General features: G+C 52.4%; 1 protein-coding gene across 1 annotated transcript in view; it reads right to left on the bottom strand.

Annotated features, from left to right (window-relative positions):
• GALNT14 (polypeptide N-acetylgalactosaminyltransferase 14) overlaps positions 263 to 17,946 on the bottom strand; it is a 219,930-nt gene continuing 202,246 nt past the window's right edge. The window contains exons 11-15 of the mRNA XM_018055469.1: positions 17,585 to 17,677; positions 12,691 to 12,774; positions 12,069 to 12,213; positions 2,020 to 2,139; positions 263 to 840 (exon numbers count right to left, since the gene is read on the bottom strand). Coding sequence (XP_017910958.1) covers positions 682 to 840; positions 2,020 to 2,139; positions 12,069 to 12,213; positions 12,691 to 12,774; positions 17,585 to 17,677 — 601 coding nt within the window. The 3' untranslated portion in view covers positions 263 to 681. The remainder of the gene's footprint in view (positions 841 to 2,019; positions 2,140 to 12,068; positions 12,214 to 12,690; positions 12,775 to 17,584; positions 17,678 to 17,946) is intronic.

The raw sequence follows: 17,946 nt of genomic DNA, 5'->3' as shown, positions 1-17,946 counted from the left end.
CTGCCTGGCCAATCGTGTAATGCCAGCTACTCCTATAACTGAGACAAAGAACTGCCTGTATATAAGCCGCCATACTCCTTTGTTCGGGGCTCTTGTCGGATTCCCTTGTGTGGGATGAGACTTGAGCCCTAGCGCGCTAGAGATAAACTCTCTTCTTGTTTTTGCATTACTGTGGTGGACTTGCTCTCTCGGTCGGTTCGGAGATACGGGCTTAGAGCATAACACGAGCTAATGTAAGTGGAAACAAAATAAGAGACAGACAAAACTTCTAAAAGCTTCTTTATTTGTTTTGAAAACAACCTCCACTCTTCATCTTTCACTGGAGTCCTGGCCTAGTGACAAGGAAAGCTGTTCTTCTCTGGCCTCTTTTGTAACACAGGGGATAAACATCAACACTTGCCATCAGATCTCTGTCTCCAGACACCATTCCGGGGCTCACCTGGCCAGGACTGGAACTTAATGGCATTGAGAACACGGGGATCTGTCTCTGAGTTCCTCCTGGCTTGCATCTTTGCCTGCATCCTCCCTGAGACAACGTCCTGGGGGGTGGGGGGGAGCTCTGCGTCCATCTCCCCATTCAGGGCTTCTGCTAAGCATACGGCCACATGCAGCCTGGTCTCCAGTCTGAGTCTCACCCAGGGAAGCACCGCCCCATGGCCCCTGCTCGTTCCGAACGCTTCCTCAAGAGCTCACCAGGTCCCAGTGCTGGCTCATGAGTGAGGACTCACACGGATTGATGACGACTTCCCTGCTAGTTTCAGTGCCATCGCCAAACATGTCTGTGTCCAGGCAGAGGTGGGACGCCATGTGCTCAATGCGGGAGCCAGTCTTCGTCCATTGCTGGAGAGTTGGAGAGGGGAGAGGATTAAGTGGGATTCTCCGACTAAGGCCCTAGGTCCTAGCAACAGTATCACGAGTTCCAGCGTTATCAAAAATGTGGACACTACAGGGCTAGGGTCATCCGGAGACTTGACTTCATGGTCTCAAGGAGGAAGAAAGCTGCAACTAATTGCCTTCCCAGGTATTGTTGCTGGCTTTTTAAAAAAATGAATTAGAAAAAGTAAAAGCAAAATCAATATGTTTGCTAGGAAAACTCATTAGAAGGCAATAACTTTCCAAGCACTAGGCCAGAAAATGTGAAGCAAATTAGTCACAGAAGCAACGAAAGAAATGATCCACACTTGCTATCCACACTATCATGAAGAAGTGGGAGAGAGTGGCTGGGGGGAGGGGGGCAGCTGGTGAAGCAGGAGGGATGGAAGGGCAGCTCCCTGTGCCTGAATCTCTGCTCCTCCAAAGAGCTTCAGCACACGAGGGCCCAAGCAGAGAGAAGGTCTTGTGTGGCTGCATCCCACACCTCACCACTCACGACAAGGAGGGAGGGGAGGGACAGGTACGGGGGAACTACCGCTGACTGGGTGTCATGGATGGATGACTTGGTGAGCTGCTTTAAACAGCAGCCCTGTATGATGTACATCACCAGCCTCATTGCACAGAGGAGGAAACTGAGGCTCAGAGACATCCACGAAGGCTCACAAAGTTGGTGAGCCATAAAAATGGGCATTCCCACCTAACAAGACCCAGTTGGTGGGAACTGGGTGATGCCAACGACTCTGCCCCCACAGGAACTAGGCAAGCCATGCACCCAGAGTGCTATGAACTTTGTGGGACGTTCTGCCAGAGCCCTAGCAAGGCCCCTGAAGGCAGAGGTTCGAGTCTTGCTCATCCTAGTGGCCCTGCAGCCTCTGTCCCAGAATGCTCTGGGATCCTGGTGGGCGTTTGAGCAGGACTGGGCAGTACAGGACACACGTGCAAGCAGAGATCCGACGCGGTCAACGGGCTTTCACATGGCTGGCTGCCTGGGCACCACAGATGGGACCAGAGTTCCCCTCCTCTCTCCTAGCCAGAAGGATGTCTTCTTTATCAACTCTCCCTCCTCTCTAGCCTCTTTCTTTCCTGCACACAGACTCAGACCTACACAGGCGGCCACCTTCCAGGGCGGACGCACTGAGCACTTACCTGTCTTTTATCTCCATTCTTGCAAAGGACAAGAACCACCGGGGCGCCAGGGAACAAGGTGATAACTGACAGGCACAGCTCCTCCTGCAGGATCTGCTGGGTGTAGGTGAAGGCCCAGATCTGGAGAGAAGAGGCCAGGCAGGGTCAGCTCAAGGTGCTTGGAAGCCACCCTGGTGGGACACTACTGTGCCCATGTGTGACAATTAGCACAGCTTGGTACAAAGCACTGGCGTGGGGGTCCTCAGAGGACCCCACTGTCAACAGGTCACCTGGGAAAATGCCACTCAAGAGTCAGAGACTCTCAGGTCACACCTCCAGGGAAGTCCTCGCCCCTACTCCAATGAAGGGGACCAGCCTGGGGCAGGCAGGTCACCTCTGGGAGGCAAGGGACAATTCTGGGTGTGGGCAGGAAACTGAACAACACCCAAGCTAAGCGTCACAGCCTCCAGTTTCTCCGTTTCGACGCGTGTCCCTTCCCCACACTTGACATTTAAAGCAGCCACCTGGCAGATGACCAGGGATCCCCCCACCCCCTTCAGTTGTGTTTAGAACTTCTCTTCTTTGAAAAGATGTCCAAATCGGTGCCCTGAGAACATGAGATCTCTGACAACAGGAAGACAGAGGGACAAAGGGAACGAGGAGGTGTTCCAACGGAGGGGTGGGAGAAGAGCAGGATGGAAAGAAGGAAGTCACAAGAAAAAAAACTGTTCCAAGAGGGCGCACGCACACCAGTGCTCCAGGGGAACCCAGCACTCGGCCCTGGGGCTCCTGCAGCTGGAAGAGCTGAGGAACTGGAAGGACGAGCAGAGATCTGGTGGCAAATGGGAAGGGGCATTCAGTGAGGCTCATTATGAGAAAAGAGTTCCAGGTGCCACAGACCAGACAGCAACCAACAGCTGAAGCAGCCCGGGCCACTGCCTAGTTCTTAAATCAGGAGCAGGAATGCTGGCATAATAGTTGTCAAACTCGAACCTTCAAGAGGTTTTTCCCCAGGTTGTAAAACAGGGATAGCATCTGTCCTTTGCCTTCATCACGGGATAGAGATTTGTGAATTGGATGCCCCGAGGGGAGCTGCAGAGAGGACCCCAGTAAGCGCTGTACCCCTCCTCTTCCATGACACCCCCACTGTCCAGCTGATGCTCTGTTGCCATAGCAGGCCACCAGTGCCAGGAAAAGACCTAGCCCAGAAAGTCCTCCTGGGGAGTAGGATGGACATAGAGACGGATGAAGACTGGCTGTGAAGTGAAAATTCCTGAAGCCTGGCATGGGTCCACAGGGGTTCTTCATACTCCTCCAACGAGTCCTATATCTATTCAAAACTGTTTTATACTAAAAACATTAGGAAATGCATAATACTCCTCTGGCCTGTGAACATCACCATCTTATGCGTACCATTTGCCTTCCTCCAGGGTTAGCTGAAAGGCGAAGGCACCCACATGCACGGAGGTGACCAGAACCATGACGATACGGCTAATACCAGCTCGCATTTCTTGAGCACTTACTGTGTACCAGGCGCTGTTCTGGGAGCTTTACACATGTTAACTTAATCTGCGACTCCATTTAGGTAGGTACTGTTACCATCCCCCTTTTATAGACGAGGAAGGTAAAGTCAGAGAGGTCACCCTAAGTCAGTTACAGGAAGTGGCCCTGCATCCACTCTCCCCAACCTCTCTGCTGTTGTTGCCTCTGTTGCTGGAATCATGTCTGGTTCCAGGGCTCTTTTATTCAACTCAATCTCTGGAGAAGATGTCTGTCTCTGAGAGTCCCTCCTCCAGGTTGTAAATATTGAAACTAGAGATCAGTTCCTCCTTGAAAGGAGACAGCTGGTTCTTCCTCTTGGCCAGCTTCCAACAGTGGCCCATATGAGAAGGGAAACCAAGGTCACACCCCATGTTGGGGGCTGGGGAGGGGGGAGACCTGACATTGATGGGAATTGAGCAAGAATATGAGTGGAGGCCTCCTCTCCGCAGACCCAACAACAGACCAGGGAACCTACGCAGCTCTGGCTCCCAGCCTGGGCTGCCCACTTTTACTTCCTACCTTGCCTCTGTCCCCACCATGAACTCACAGCCTGCACCTCTTCACATGGTCACTCCCCTCTAAGGGGTCCCCTCAGGCCTGGATGTGGGTACTAAGGACACAGTCCATCCTCTGCAAAGGACCCAGGGAGAGAGATCCACACGGGTCCTGAATCAGGCTCAGCGGTGGGCTCTAGGGTCCGAAACATTTGGGGAGAGTAATGAAGAAAGTAGACACAGGTCCTGGGTGTGAGCCCAGACAATCCCTTGGCCAGTGGAGAGGGGAGAGAAGGGCCGTTGTTTATGGGCAGGGCTGCCCAGTGCCATTTGCCTAGGTCCATGGTACAACTGGCCTCAGTGTTAGACTTCCGCATTGTCAGGAAATGAGGCTAAACACACAGTTAGCGATGCAGAAAGATGAAGCTCATCACTCTGTCCTGTTACCCGACCACACAGCTTGCAGTGAACCATGAATTAGCATTTTAAAAATAAACCCTGTAATTATCTTATGATTACTATAATACACCGGCTTTGTGTTTTTTTATATTAAAAAAGTTAACTGATTAAACACAAAAACTTAACACATACCACAATTTCTGGAAACCCATTTTGGCATTTCTTTTTAAGTATCTTAGGGGCTTCAAAACCCAGAAATGCTGGGGATGGCAGGTGGGAGGGTGGGGAGAGGTGGTCCTTGTGCCCCGAGACACCTCCCATCCACAAATGCCTTTTGGGAAGGAATACACATGGTACACTGTGGGGCTGGGGGCTGAGCCGACCAACCCCCAGGGAGGTCAGACAAGGATCGAAGCCCTCACACCACGTGGACTTTCCATTAGCTGGTGCTTTACTGGCATCAGAATAATCCATTCTTGCATTTCCCCAGAGGAGCACAGAGGAGAGGAGAGCGCTTAACGGGAAGCACAACACAGGAGCAGGCAGGGCAGGAAGTGAGGAGAGGGTTTCCAATTCCCATTCTGCAGCCTGTCTAGCTTCCCAGAATGGCTGGTGATGAATGGGCTTATTAAATGAATCTCAGAGTCAGAAATGAATTCAAGAAGGCAGCACTGGTGGCTCAGGCTGGCCTGGCCTTGATTGCCAAGTACTGACAGCTCCATCTGGGGGACTGGAGAAGTCTCAGGCCCCACCCCAGAGCACACAGACAGCTGTATCCATGGGAAGACCCCAGAGGCCATCCTGGAGGCAGTGTGGGCCGCCTTGCCCCACTCCAGGACAGACTGATGAGGGGCTGAGGAGGAGAGCATCTTCTCCTGGCCCTTGACCTGCTTTGCTCCTGCCCTGAAAGATGAGGACTGATGATGGGAAGGGTATGGTCCAGGCTGGACCATCTGCAGGCCTTCCGTGCTCAGAGGACATCTCTGGAGCTGCCAGTGTGAGTGGAGATGGTAGTGCCTGTCAGTGGGGAGCAGACCTCTCTCTAGTAAATGCCCATCTGGCTACAGCGCTCAGCCTGGGGCTCACCATCCTGCATTGGATGGAGAAGCAGAGAGGGAAGAAGTTCTCATGAGGAGATACCTGAAGGAGCAAAGTTCTGAAGGAAGCAGGCAAGAAGCTAAGTCAGGGGCTCAGCGCAGGGTTTGACTCTAGAATGGTCCAGAGTCACCTCTAGCAGGTAAGAAGCAATAAGTCTAGGGTAGTATTTCTCAGCTCAGGTGCTTTTGCCCCCAGCCACCTACCCAGGAAACATTGGGCGGTATCTGAAGGCATTTTTGTACTACTACGACTAGGTTGGGGATATTACTGGCTAGTAGGTGGGGCCAGGAATGCTGCTAAACATTCTACGATGCACAGATAGTCCCTACTATGAAGAATCATCTAATACCAACGCCAATAGTGCTGTGGTTGAGTAACCCTAGCCTGGTCTAAGAGCTTGGTCTCTGGAGGCAGGCGGCCCATGTCCTGCTTTAGCAAGACTCTCATATGACCTGGGTAGCCTTGGTCAGTCTATCTAAGCCTTGCTTACACCATCTGTGAAATGGGGGTACTGACATGGTTCAGACGGTTGTTGTGCAGGTGACGTAAGAAGATGCACGTGGAACACCGAGCTACGGGCCTGGCCCCTGGAGCAGAATCTCTGTGAACAATATTTTCCCGACATGTGGGAAGGAGGAGTGGTTGGGTGAGGACAGAAAAAGATTCCCAAGTTGACAGAAGTTAGGGGGCTGTGTTTTCCTTTAGGCAGAAGTGCACCTCATTTTCTGCTGGTGGTAAGTTTCCATTTCAAAAATTCCCCCATGTGGGGAAGAATAAACAATGGAGAAGAAACAGAGGATGGGAGCCAGCCTTGCTGGCCGTTCTGTGATTCGGCAGCCACAATTACGTAATGCCGAGGGGTGCTCCTGTTCTAGGTCTTCCACTTTCATTGTCTACAAGACCCTCACAGCCACTCTGGGAGGCAGGTACGATTTGATGGGAGGGGGTCTGAGGTCAACGGTTGCTCTGGGCAGTGCCAGGGGACCCCCTTCAGTGAGATGGGATCCAAACCCAGCACACCTGGGGCCATGGGCTGGCCTTGAACTTCTTAGGCCACACCGGGCATCATACTGGTCCACCAAACATGCCCTGGAAGCCCACTTCAGACAAGATGTTGGGCATGAACAGGTGGATTCAAGTGAACATTCAGTTTAGCTGACCTCTTGATACACCTGTATAGCTGCGGGATCCCCCAAATGCACTGATCAGCCGTGCTGGGACTCTTCACCACCCGCAAGGACAGAACTCAGCCACACCCAGGTTGGGGCCCTCTGACCAGGGGAGGCTCTGGGACACGCTCCCCTCCTTTAGTGAAGTTGGGATCCTCACTAGACTCACTCTGGAGTCTTTGTTTCCGATCCATCCTGTCCTTTCCTCCCTCGCTGTGAGAATACACCCAGTACATACTGTGTTGGGTCCTGGAGTGACTGCCGGGGCAGGGATCCTGGCTCGCCTGTTTATGAACCCCCAAACCTGGATGAGCTACTTAACTCTGTGCCTTAGTCTCATCTGTGATATGAAGGTAACAGCAGCCCCTTACATGGAGGGTGATGCACAGACATGTCCAGACGGTGCTGGGCACGGACCAAGAGCTCAGTTACTGCCTGTTGGTTGTGCTGGTGCAGGATGCCGACAGGAGAGACAGCCCTGGAGGGCTCCCTTTGGAAAACTGCCTTTGCTTTACCTCCCAGGAGTGACATCTGAGAGGCAGTCATGCTGGGGCAAGCACAAGGGTGTGCTGAGAAAGCTGGGGAGGAAGGGTGCTGTCAGGTGGGGAAGTGACTGCTGGCAGCCTGTCCCATGCGTAGACTGATGGAGAGGCGCCAGTGCGAGTGTGGGCTTGCGGGGAAGGGCTCTGATCATCTCCAGGCCACCCAGCTGCCTGCCTGAATCCTTCACAAGCCGGTAGCCTGAACTGTTGGGCTTCCAGGTAGAAGGACACACTGCAAAGTTTTATGTTTTTCCCATTTCTTTAAATTGAGATATGACTAGATTGGTCATCTGTCTTTTCCTATCCTTCACAAATATTTTTCTAGGGAATCCAATAAAATTGACACGAAACTTATTACCCAGGAGGCTCCTGGGGCTTCACATATTTACAAACTGATGGTGTATTTCTCTCACTCTCTACCCAAGGTACCAGGCTGCCCCCATCTTGAAAACACACTCAGGTTAGCTATTTTGTTCCCAAGGTTGACAAACAAGCGAAGAAAGGAAGGTAAGGCAGGGTGAGGGATGGATGGGGCTGGGGGTAGAGCAGGGTGGTAAGCCGGTGTTGGAGCCAGAAAACAGCCGTGGTCACATGGACTTCTCTCAACATCACGGACACCCACGTGCCCGGGGACATGCCACCTGCGGAGTGAGTGGCCAACTGGAAGCAGAGTTCAAGGCCCCAGACCCCCATGCTCTGCTCACAAGTCAAGGACCCCAGAACCCACCACCCAAATGACCCGAGCCCAATTCAGGACGTGCGTGGATCTCTCTCCCTGGGTCCATTCCAGAGGACTGACTGAGTTCCTAGTACCCACACCCAGGCCCTAAGGGGACTGTTTGGAGGACAGTGACCACACGGTGAGATGCAGGCTGGGAGTTCACAGTGGGGACAGAGGTGAGGTGGGAAGAAAAGGGGGCAGCCCAGGCTGGAAGGCAGAGCCGTGTGCGTCCCCTGGGCTAGTGTGGAGTCTGAGGAGAGCGGGCCTCCATTCACATTCTTGCTCAGTTCCCGTCGATATCGGGTCTGCCCGCTCCCAGGTCCCTGACGTGGGGTGTGACCTTGGTTTCCTTCTCAGAGGGGCTGCCACTGGAAACCAGCCAAGAGGAAGAACCTCATGCCGGCTATCTCCTGTCAAGGAGGAGCTGATCTCTAGTTTTAATATTTACAACCAGGAGGAGGGGCCTCAGAGACGGACAACTTCTCCAGAGATTCAGTGGAATAAAAGGGCCCTGGAACCAGTTATGACTCCAGCCGCAGCAGCAGCAACAGCAGATGTAGTGTGGCGGCCAGATTTTCAGATCCTGCCTTCCTCACTTCCTAGCGTCTGACCTAGGATCATCTCTCCAGACCTCAGTCTCATTATCCATAAAATGAGGATAATATCTACTTAACTGGGTTTTTATATCGCTTCCTTGACGTGGTCTCTCACAGACAGAGAGGTGGGGGCAGGAGGGAAGGTGAGAGAGTCCGGGTCTGTGGGGCAATGCGACATCTCTGAACGGCCAAGGGATAGGAGAAGCCAGAGATGTGGGAAGGGGGAGGAGGAAAGGAGGGCGAGTGCATTAGCAGGAGGGGTCGGGAAACGGGAGGACAGCTCAGGGAGTCTACGCAGGAAGGAGCAGCAGACACTGAAAGGAAGAGAAAGGCAACCTAAGTCAATCCCACAAGGGTGTACCCTCCACGCACACTCGGGCTCGAACACACACACACCCAGAAACACATGCATGCACCCCCAGGCACACGCCTGGGGGACCCGTCTGGCTGAAATAACTATGTGGATTTCTCTTCATGGGTTCAACACCTTCAGAATACTTGGACAGGCACCCCAGGCCGGCTGTTGGCTGTGGGCCCTGCTAGGAGAGAGCTGTGCCTAACCCGCGCTTAGTCCCACCCTGTACCCCAGCACGCAGCCTGGTGCCCAGGGCACCACGCACACTCAGTAGGTGTCATCAGTTGATGAAAACTGAACATCTTCCTAACTCGTGTGTTCTTTCCATATCCTGAATTCGAACTGCTGCCACACACACCCAACTGTTCTCTCTGAAGCAGAGAGGAGTGACAGCTTGGCAAGATCCTCTAGAAAAGAACTCTTTGCTCACTTGAAGACTGTTTCCGTGATAAGCCGTAGTTTCCAACAATGACAGCTCTTTCCTCTCCCCTTCCTCACTCCACCATAATGTCAGCCAGAAGAGGGACCTTTCCTTTCCAGTTAAATGAAGGCCTGGCAGCATCTTCCTTGGCCAGGTTACAGGGGTTGGGGGGACTCCTTCCTGAGACCCAGAGAGCCAGTGGCTACCCGCTGCCACTTCTTATGCAACCAAAGACAGAAGAACCCCTACTCTGCTACAAACAGACAAGGCAAACTTCTGTTCCAGGGAAAGGGGGGCAATGACATTCTGGCTATTTGCAATCCCCCACAAGCAGGGCCCACACACAGAATCAGAAGAGAGCGATGTGTGTTATCTCCTCACACATTTTATAAAACGCCACTGACAAGCGGTATCATTCTCAGCCATGCTGCCACACTTCAAGCACAGTTGACACCTCTGTCTCCTTCCCCCTTTCCTGTCTGACTCAGGCAGCCCCCTCCCATGTCCTGCTGGAGCAGAGATGATTTTTGGAAAAATCTCGGCAATCTGGAGGCTGGGGGTGGGGGTGTGATGCCTCAAGTGCCAGGCCGAGGCCGTGGGTTTTTGTGGCAGACACTGGGGAGCCACTGAAGGCTGCATGGGGATGGGGAACTATGGTGTGGTGACTACATGCTACTTGAGGCAGTGGCCATAATCAGTGGTTCCCAAGCAGAGTGGTCTTGTCTCCCAGGGGCCTTTGGTAAAGCCTGGAGACAGCTTTGATTGGCATGACTGGTGTGTGTGTGTGTGGGGGGGATGCTGCTGACATCCAGTGCACAGGGACCAGGGGAGCCACTAGACAGCCTACAGCACAAAGGATGGTCCCCACCACAGACTGACCCAGCCCCAGCTGTCAATAGTGCCTGAGGGCTGCTGATCTGGCATGAAGAAGTGAATTCCTGGGCCAAGAACAGCTATTCTGAGTGGAGGAGGGCTGGGTCTTGCAGGAATGGGGGATGTAGGAGAAACAGGAGCCACAGGAGATGATGCACAGGACTGGGAGCTCAGAGCCTGGGAAAGGTGACCACTCAGAGAGAATTAGGGGATGGTGCAATGGCTGGGGAGCCTGATAGGTGCTTGGAGCCATCTGTTGGCTTGAGTTTCAGAGGGGTTTGTCATGGCCGTGGACTGACTCGATCGCCCAGTGTTTGAGAGGGAGAGTCTGGGAGGGTCAGCTAAGTGTAAACCCGCCAGCCTCCATCCATCTCCTAGGCTTGCACAGCTCCTACTCCTGAGGATAAAACTCAACCTCTTCAGCTGGGAAAAGAGGCTGTGATGTGCCTCTTCCTCTCCGGCCTCACCTTCATAGCTCCCTCACATTCCACCCCTCTGACTATGTCTTGAAAGGCACCCTGCCTCCCAGGCCTAGGGCGTGGTACACACTGGACTTCCCCGCCTGCCCTTTCTCCCCTTCCTGACTCGCATGTTTACTCTCGTGAGTACTCGTGTACTCATCTCTGAGGACACCACTCCTGCTCAGGTCCTCTGGGAAGACTTCCCAACCCTCATGCAGAGGTTGGACACCCTCGCTCTGCACTTCTACAGCATCACGGACCAATCTCTCTCCAGGGCAGAGATTAGATCACAGCGGCTGCTGACTTGTTCCTTTCTGTGTTAGATCCCTCGAGGGGCCACTGATGCCCACAACATGGCCTTTTGTCTGTCCATCTCCACAATCAGCAGAGAATGTACATGTTTGTTGAGTGAATGAATGAATGAGTAAATTCACGGATGGGTGAAGACACTGAATTTGTGAATCAGTAAGACAGAGGAGGTTACTAAAGCTGAAAGCATGAATAAAATTTCCAAGAAACCACTCACAGAGAAAAGAACAGTGAATTGAGAACCTTGGTGAGTATTCACCATAAGGGTCTGAGAGCTGGGGAGAGGAGCCAGCAGTAAAGACAAGCAATGGAAAGAATAGAAATTCAGGACAATCAGGATCATGCAGTGTCCCCAGAGCCAGGAGGGAAGTTACGAGATGGACAAGCTCTAATGCATCCAGCAGGCCAAGTGTTACAGAGGTTGAGACAGGCTGTGAATGTGCCAGTAACTTTTAAAAGAGCTCGATCCTCAGAGGGCAGAACACTCACAGAGTGTTGATGAATCAGCTAAGGCACAAGGAAACTTTTCTGAGAAGGGGCGACCGAGGTCCCTCTGGACCTGGGGGATGCAGGAGAGAGCAGTGGTGGAGCCACAGGCCTGCAGAGGGCAGAAGAGCGATGATCAAGGGACCTGCCCAGAGACGGGAATGGTGGACGATGGGGAAGGCCATACCGCCACTGATGTGACTGCCTGGAAGACAGGGTGAGATCAGCAAGGAGACTCGTAGAGCAGGTATTCCATCCTGGAGGCAGTGGCTTTTCTGGTGGCTGTGCTGCCCACCCTGCCTGATCCAGCCCAGGTTTACCAGCAGCAGCTTGGACATCTTCATTCAACTCCTGCTAATTTAATGGTTAATTCCTAGAGGTGCTAAGTTGTCCGGGGAGGCATCGTTAAGAGAAAGCCCATGCATTTGGAAACCTAGCGGAGTGAACCCAGTCCCAGAGTGAGGGGCACTGTGCTTCTCCTGTTCTGATGCAGAGCTCCAGGTATAGCTAGACACCTGGGTCATGCAAAAGCAGGAAGCAGAGGCCAAGCACATTCATATGTTCAAGTATCCCCAGCCATTCAAGTAGTCCCAGGTTACTTTACCTGGGACTTGGCATCCTTGCCTTCGGTCTTGACACAGGGGCTTAACTTGAGGCTGGAGACCTCTTGGTCTTTCTGCTTCTGAGCCTCCAGGCACTTCTGCCTCTGTCGGATACTGCCCTTATGGATGGAAGAGTCCTTGGGCACCCTAGAGGAAGGCCACGGAGGGATGAGAATCCGCGGTTCTTAGGATTAACAGTAACACCAGCTGTCGGAGAGGTCAGGCAGTGTCTGGAAAATGGCAGGGGCTTGTCGCCCTGGCTGTGTTACAATGACTTGTAACAGGGCCTGAGGATGGGAGAGGTGCCACTAGGAATGAGGCAGCAAGGAATGACCCAGGAGTCTGGAGCCTGGAATCAGTGAGTCCACGCCCTGAGGTCACACTCCAGAGTTCAAATCCCAGCAGCTGAGAAATGCTACCAGAAGCCAACCTCAATCCCTCATGCCACCAATGAATAAAATTCTCTCTCTGGTTTCCGGGATAAGCGGAGCCAACTGGTCTTTTCAGAACTCCACCTAGTTAAAACCCCTCATACAGATGGCCACGGGCAGTCCCTTCTCCAAACCAAGTTAGCAGAGTGTCTCTCTCTGCAGGCAGCAAAGGCTCAAAGCACAGGGCGGATACCTGAGTTCTGGGTAGACATTCTCCAGGTACCACTTGAAGCTCTGGCATTGCAGGTTCTTCCTCAGGTTCAGTCTGCTCTCGATGCTGGGGCAGCAGAGGCAGGGAGACACGTAGACAAAACACAGCTGGTTGGAGACAGGCTGGGAGGTGGGCACCCATCCTCCAGGCTGGGAGGTGCCCCGTGCAGCCCATGCCCACTCTCTGCACCCATGAATCTCTGGAGGGTGCTGGAGAAATTAACTAAGAGAGATGTTGGGAGCCCCAGAGAGAGCTATGGAAACACTTGGCAATACCTCACAGTGGAGCGGTGAAGACACCAAAGATTTGTGCTTTTACTTGGAAATAGAATTTGGGGCTATTTTTACTTTTCATTAAAAACACAGCTATAAGAATATTTGGCATGTTGTTAATTCACTTTCAGGGCTCTGGGTCTACTTACTCACAAATCCCTCTTTGGATTCTGCTCTTAAAATACTACCCTTATTCCCCCACCTGCTAACCCCCATCCCGGCCAAGCCAGCCTCAAAGAATTCTCTTTAGCTGGTTCTGGGTTTTGGCCATCACATATTTCATTTTAGTTCAGTTCAGTTGCTCAATTGTGTCTGACTCTGCGACCCCATGAATTGTAGCACGCCAGGCCTCCCTGTTCATCACCAACTCCCAGAGTTCACCAGAATTCACTCACGTCCACCAAGTCGGTGATGCCATCCAGCCATCTCATCCTCTGTCATTTACTGAGTACCTAGTATGTGCCAGGCATTGTGCCCAAGAGGGACCTGATGGTGAGCTTTCAAGCAAGAGAGACAGGTAACGAACCAGGTGCTCACAGCCCAGGGTGTATGTGGGGTGGGTGTGCAGGGGCTGTGGGAGCACCTCAGGGGTGGCCCCTTGCTTATCAGGTTGGTGGTGGTTGGGTGGTGATGTGGAAGCTGGAAGGAAAGTGGACATTGTTTAGACAAACCAGAAAGAGGGTAAAGTGGGGGCCCCTGGCAGTGGCAAGGGAACAGCAAAGAGAGATTAGTGCATGTGAAGAGAGAAGGGGTCTATTGGCGGTAGCAATGGTGCAGGTTAGAATGTGTGTGTGTGTTTGGGGGGGTGGGAGAGGGGAGGTGAGCGAGAAGAGAGGTGAACGTGCAGTCATAAAGGTCCTGTGAAATACCAAGGAGGAGCTTGGCCTTTATTTTCAGGGCAATGGGCTACCACAGATGGGTTTGAAACAGAGTATAATGTGGTAGTATTATTCCTTTAAGAGCATCTACTGATGGTGCCAAAGAATTGATGTTTTCAAACTGTAGTGCTGAAAAAGACCCTTGAGAGTCCCTTGGACTGCAAGGAGATCAAACCAGCCAATCCTAAAGGAAATCAGCCCTGCATGTTCATTGGAAGGGCTGATGCTGAAGCTCCAATACTTTGGCTACCTGATGTGAAGAAATGACTCACTGAAGACCCTGGTGCTGGGAAAGATTGAGGGCAGGGGGAGAAGGGGACGACAAGATGAGATGGTTGGATGGTATCACCAACTCAACAGACATGAGTTTGAGTGAACTCTGGGAGATAGTGAAGGACAGGGAATCTGGGTCTGTGGGGTCTCAAAGAGTTGGACACGACTGAGCGATTGAACAATAGCAACTGAAGGTAAATGAGTTTGGTGCCCAAAGCTGGGAGAGCAGTTAGGAGATCACTGTTGAAACCCAGAGCTGACCATGCTTTCTGGCAGGGGAGTAGGGTGGGGATGGGAGAGAAGGGACAGGTTTCATTCTCTCTACTCTTCCACCAGTACACCTGATTTCCACATACACCCTGTTCTTCCTCGGCAGCCACACAGAACCAGCCCTGCTTTCTCAAGCCTCACCTCCTTCCACCCCAAAGACTGGACTGGGCGCCCTCATGATACTGGAACTTCTTATACAGCATACACCGCATCTCCTCACCAGATGCTAAGCAACATGAGAACAGGAATGACATCATTTGAAAAAGGCTAAATGTTCAGTATTTGCAAAAATCCAGACGATCAGTTTATGAGTGAGGCAGGATCCCTGGGACTTGGTAATTGTTTAGTTGTGGGAGGACAGGGAGGGAGAAGTCAAGGTTGACACTCAAGATTTCTGGTTTGACAACAGGATTCATGGAAGAGCTAAGGTGGGGAATATGGGGAAAGGAGCGAGTTTAGGAGCAAACAGGAAGAGTTCAGTTAGAGCTTGTTGACTCAGAGGAGCCTGGGGGGCATCCAGGCAGAGATGTCCAGTTGCTATTTGGACATAAGGACTGGAGCTCAGGAGAGGTGCAGGATGTGTTTAATCACTCTGTTGTGTCCAACTCTGCAGTCTCATGGACTGTAGCCCACCAGGCTCCTCTGTCCATGGGATTTTTTTAGGCAAGAATACTGGTTGGATTGCCATTTCCTTCTCTAAGGGCTGGAGCTCAGAGGAGAGGTGCAGGAGAGTGATAGAAACGTGCTTATCAGCAGCACAGAGGTGGCTGATGGCAGGGAAAATCTGGAGTAAAACAAGGGTTTATGACAGGTCCTCAGAGAAGACCAACATACAAGGGTGGGCAGAGAGGGTGCAGCTTGCATCTCAGGATGAGAGCCAAGACTTCAGTTCTAGAAACCGAGATCAGAGGGGTGCCTGAAGGGGTTTGGGTGGGAGAAGACTCATATCAATGGAGTAATCGAGGAAGGTAAGGGTCCCAGGGGGCCATGGGTGGGCCAGGTGGGAGTGATCGTAGGGGATGGAGGCCATGGCCTCAGCTCACAGTCAGAAGCAGGAAAATGGGAGCCACAGACAGCAATGTGGCAGCTCTTTCATGAAGCTTGGCTCTGAAGGAGCAGAAGACAAGGTAGGTGATGAGCAGCGTTGGATTGAGGGAGAGTTCTTATAGTTTGTTTTCTTTCCTTCTCTTTTTTATTTTTTAAAACATATGTAAGATACAGAATAAATTTAAATACTAATGGGAGCCATGCAATAGAGATAAGAGTGGGGTGATCAGGGAGCGTGAAGGCCCACGGTGGGCGAAGTCCCCTGGAACAGGGGCTCCCACACTGTCTGCAGGTTAGAGTCACCTAGTTGGGGGGGGGCACATCTTTTACAAATTCTACAGCCCAAGACACAGTCCAGACTCAGTCTACCCTCTGAGGCTGAAACAGAGGCAGCAGCAGTTTTTGAAGCTCCCCGGGTGACTGAGACATACAGAAAGTCTGGAAACCATCACCCTGGAATTCTGCTCCTTGAGTTGAGGTCCTCAGACCAGCAGCACAGCACCACCTGGGGCTCGCAGAAATGCACGCCTACTGAACCAACATCCACACTGTAACAAGATCCCTGGGAGATCTGTGCGCACATGAAAGTTTGAGAAGCTGAGAGGCAGGAGGAGATGAATCCAGGCAGTGGGAACTTGATCAGTGCTGATTTATGAATGAATGCAGGAGAGAAGGGTGCATCTGGGGAACAGGTAGAGGGCTGGCCTGCCACAGCGGGAGGCACCCCTTATTCTTCCAGATAAAAGACAGGAGGATAGCGCAGGCACAGGGTGGTCAGGCTCAGGAAGCTGGTGCTGTCTATTTCATCTATAGAACAGAGGTGTCACGTGCTGAGTGGAAGCAGGGCGGACTCCGCAGCTGGGGAAAATGGAAAAGGTACAAATGGAGGTTGAGGGAGAATGTCGGCCGCAAGGGGGCAGGATTAAGAGCCCCACAGAGGGCCTCCCTGAGCTGGATGGCCGCAGAGGCTTAGCAGCACCCGCCAATACTCCCAGAGCTGTTCAGCAGCCTGGCCACAGGGGGAAATGGCACAAAGTCAGGTTCACCCAAGGTCAAGAGGGAGGCCTGGGAGGGCGGGTAGATGCTCAACATGGCAAGAGATTCAAGGACAACATCTTTTAAGCACTCTGCTTATGCAAGAAAGTAGAACCCAAGCTGGAGAGGGAAGGCAGTGAAGAAAGGAGGGGTGGACGGACATGGCCAATGAACCAGAGGTAAGCTGAGGACTCAGAATAAACACTGTGGGAGGCTCTGAGGAGAAGCGGAGACCAGCGTGGGTGTTCAGTTTCAGAAATGCAAACACTTTGGCAGGCTCGTGATTTAATCTACCTGGGAGTGATGGGCTCGATCGATGGCATGTAGGCTGCAAACATGCCATCTGTTCCACAGCCTTAGTACGACTGAGGGACATCAGATGACAAAGCCACCAGTTGCCCCCTCTCAAAAAAGATGAATATAACATCAATCAAGTTGCCATTTTTCTCGACTCAAACCAGCCCTGAGTTGGGGAATGCAACATCACAAAGTTTGGGGATCAGACAGGTGTGATTTGAGCTTCTCCTATAATGGTGAGATCCATGGCAAGTACCTGAAGCTGTAGAAGCCTCAGACTCCTTATCTGTAAAACAGGGGTTATTATACCCATTTCTCAGTTTGCAGAGGACTAATGAGGCATCTCGTGACATGGCATCTGGCCCTTAACTCCTCTCCCTGTCCTCTCCCACCCCCATGAAGCTGGAGCCCTGCTCTAGAGGAGATCTACACAGTACTAGTCCTCCTAAAAAGAGGAGGATTAAGGCTTCAGTAGCTGAGGAGGAGGAGGAGGGAACTCTAGTCTGGAGGGAGCAGAGCTGCTTAGCCCAGCATCCCACCTTTCTGTGAAACCTGGAAACACCAGTCCACTGCGCAGGGCATGGCTCTACCCACTGAGTGGATGGTCCAGGCTGCCAGGGTCTCCCACAGGCGTGGCCCGGGGCCCTGTGCCCAGGACTAGGCAGGAGCAAGAAGACATAGGAGGGGAGAACAGGCCCAGCCCTGGCCCTGGAGGGGCTTGGCGGCCTGGGAGACCCTCTCGCCTTGGGCCAGTGAGCTGGGGCTCTGGGCTGTCTGCACAAACCAACTAGGGGAGACACTTACTTGCCAAAGGGCCTCTCCAGAGCGAATGGCCGGGAAGCATAATAGTACTGCTTGTATTCATCCATCCACACTTCAGCTGTCCGCTTGGTGTTCCTGGGGAGACAAAGAGTGTCAGGGACAGGCTATTTGAGAGGACCGGGGACATATCTAGGTAAAATACACACATGTGACAAGTGGGCAGTGTCACCCCCATGGGAGCCACCATGGTCCAGTAACTTTATTCTCCCCAGGGTGCTGAACCCACCGGTCTCCAAAGGGGCCTCTCCCCCAGGACACAGGATTTTAGTAGTCATGACATACCCTCCTCCCAAAAGGCACAGACCAGAGAAATTATACCAGAAATTGAACTTCCCATGGCTCTC

This window comes from Capra hircus, chromosome 11, assembly GCF_001704415.2.
Source record: "Capra hircus breed San Clemente chromosome 11, ASM170441v1, whole genome shotgun sequence".
NCBI classification, from domain to species: domain Eukaryota; kingdom Metazoa; phylum Chordata; class Mammalia; order Artiodactyla; family Bovidae; genus Capra; species Capra hircus.
Note: the sequence above shows the minus strand (reverse complement) of the source record. Positions and strands in the feature narration are given on the sequence as shown.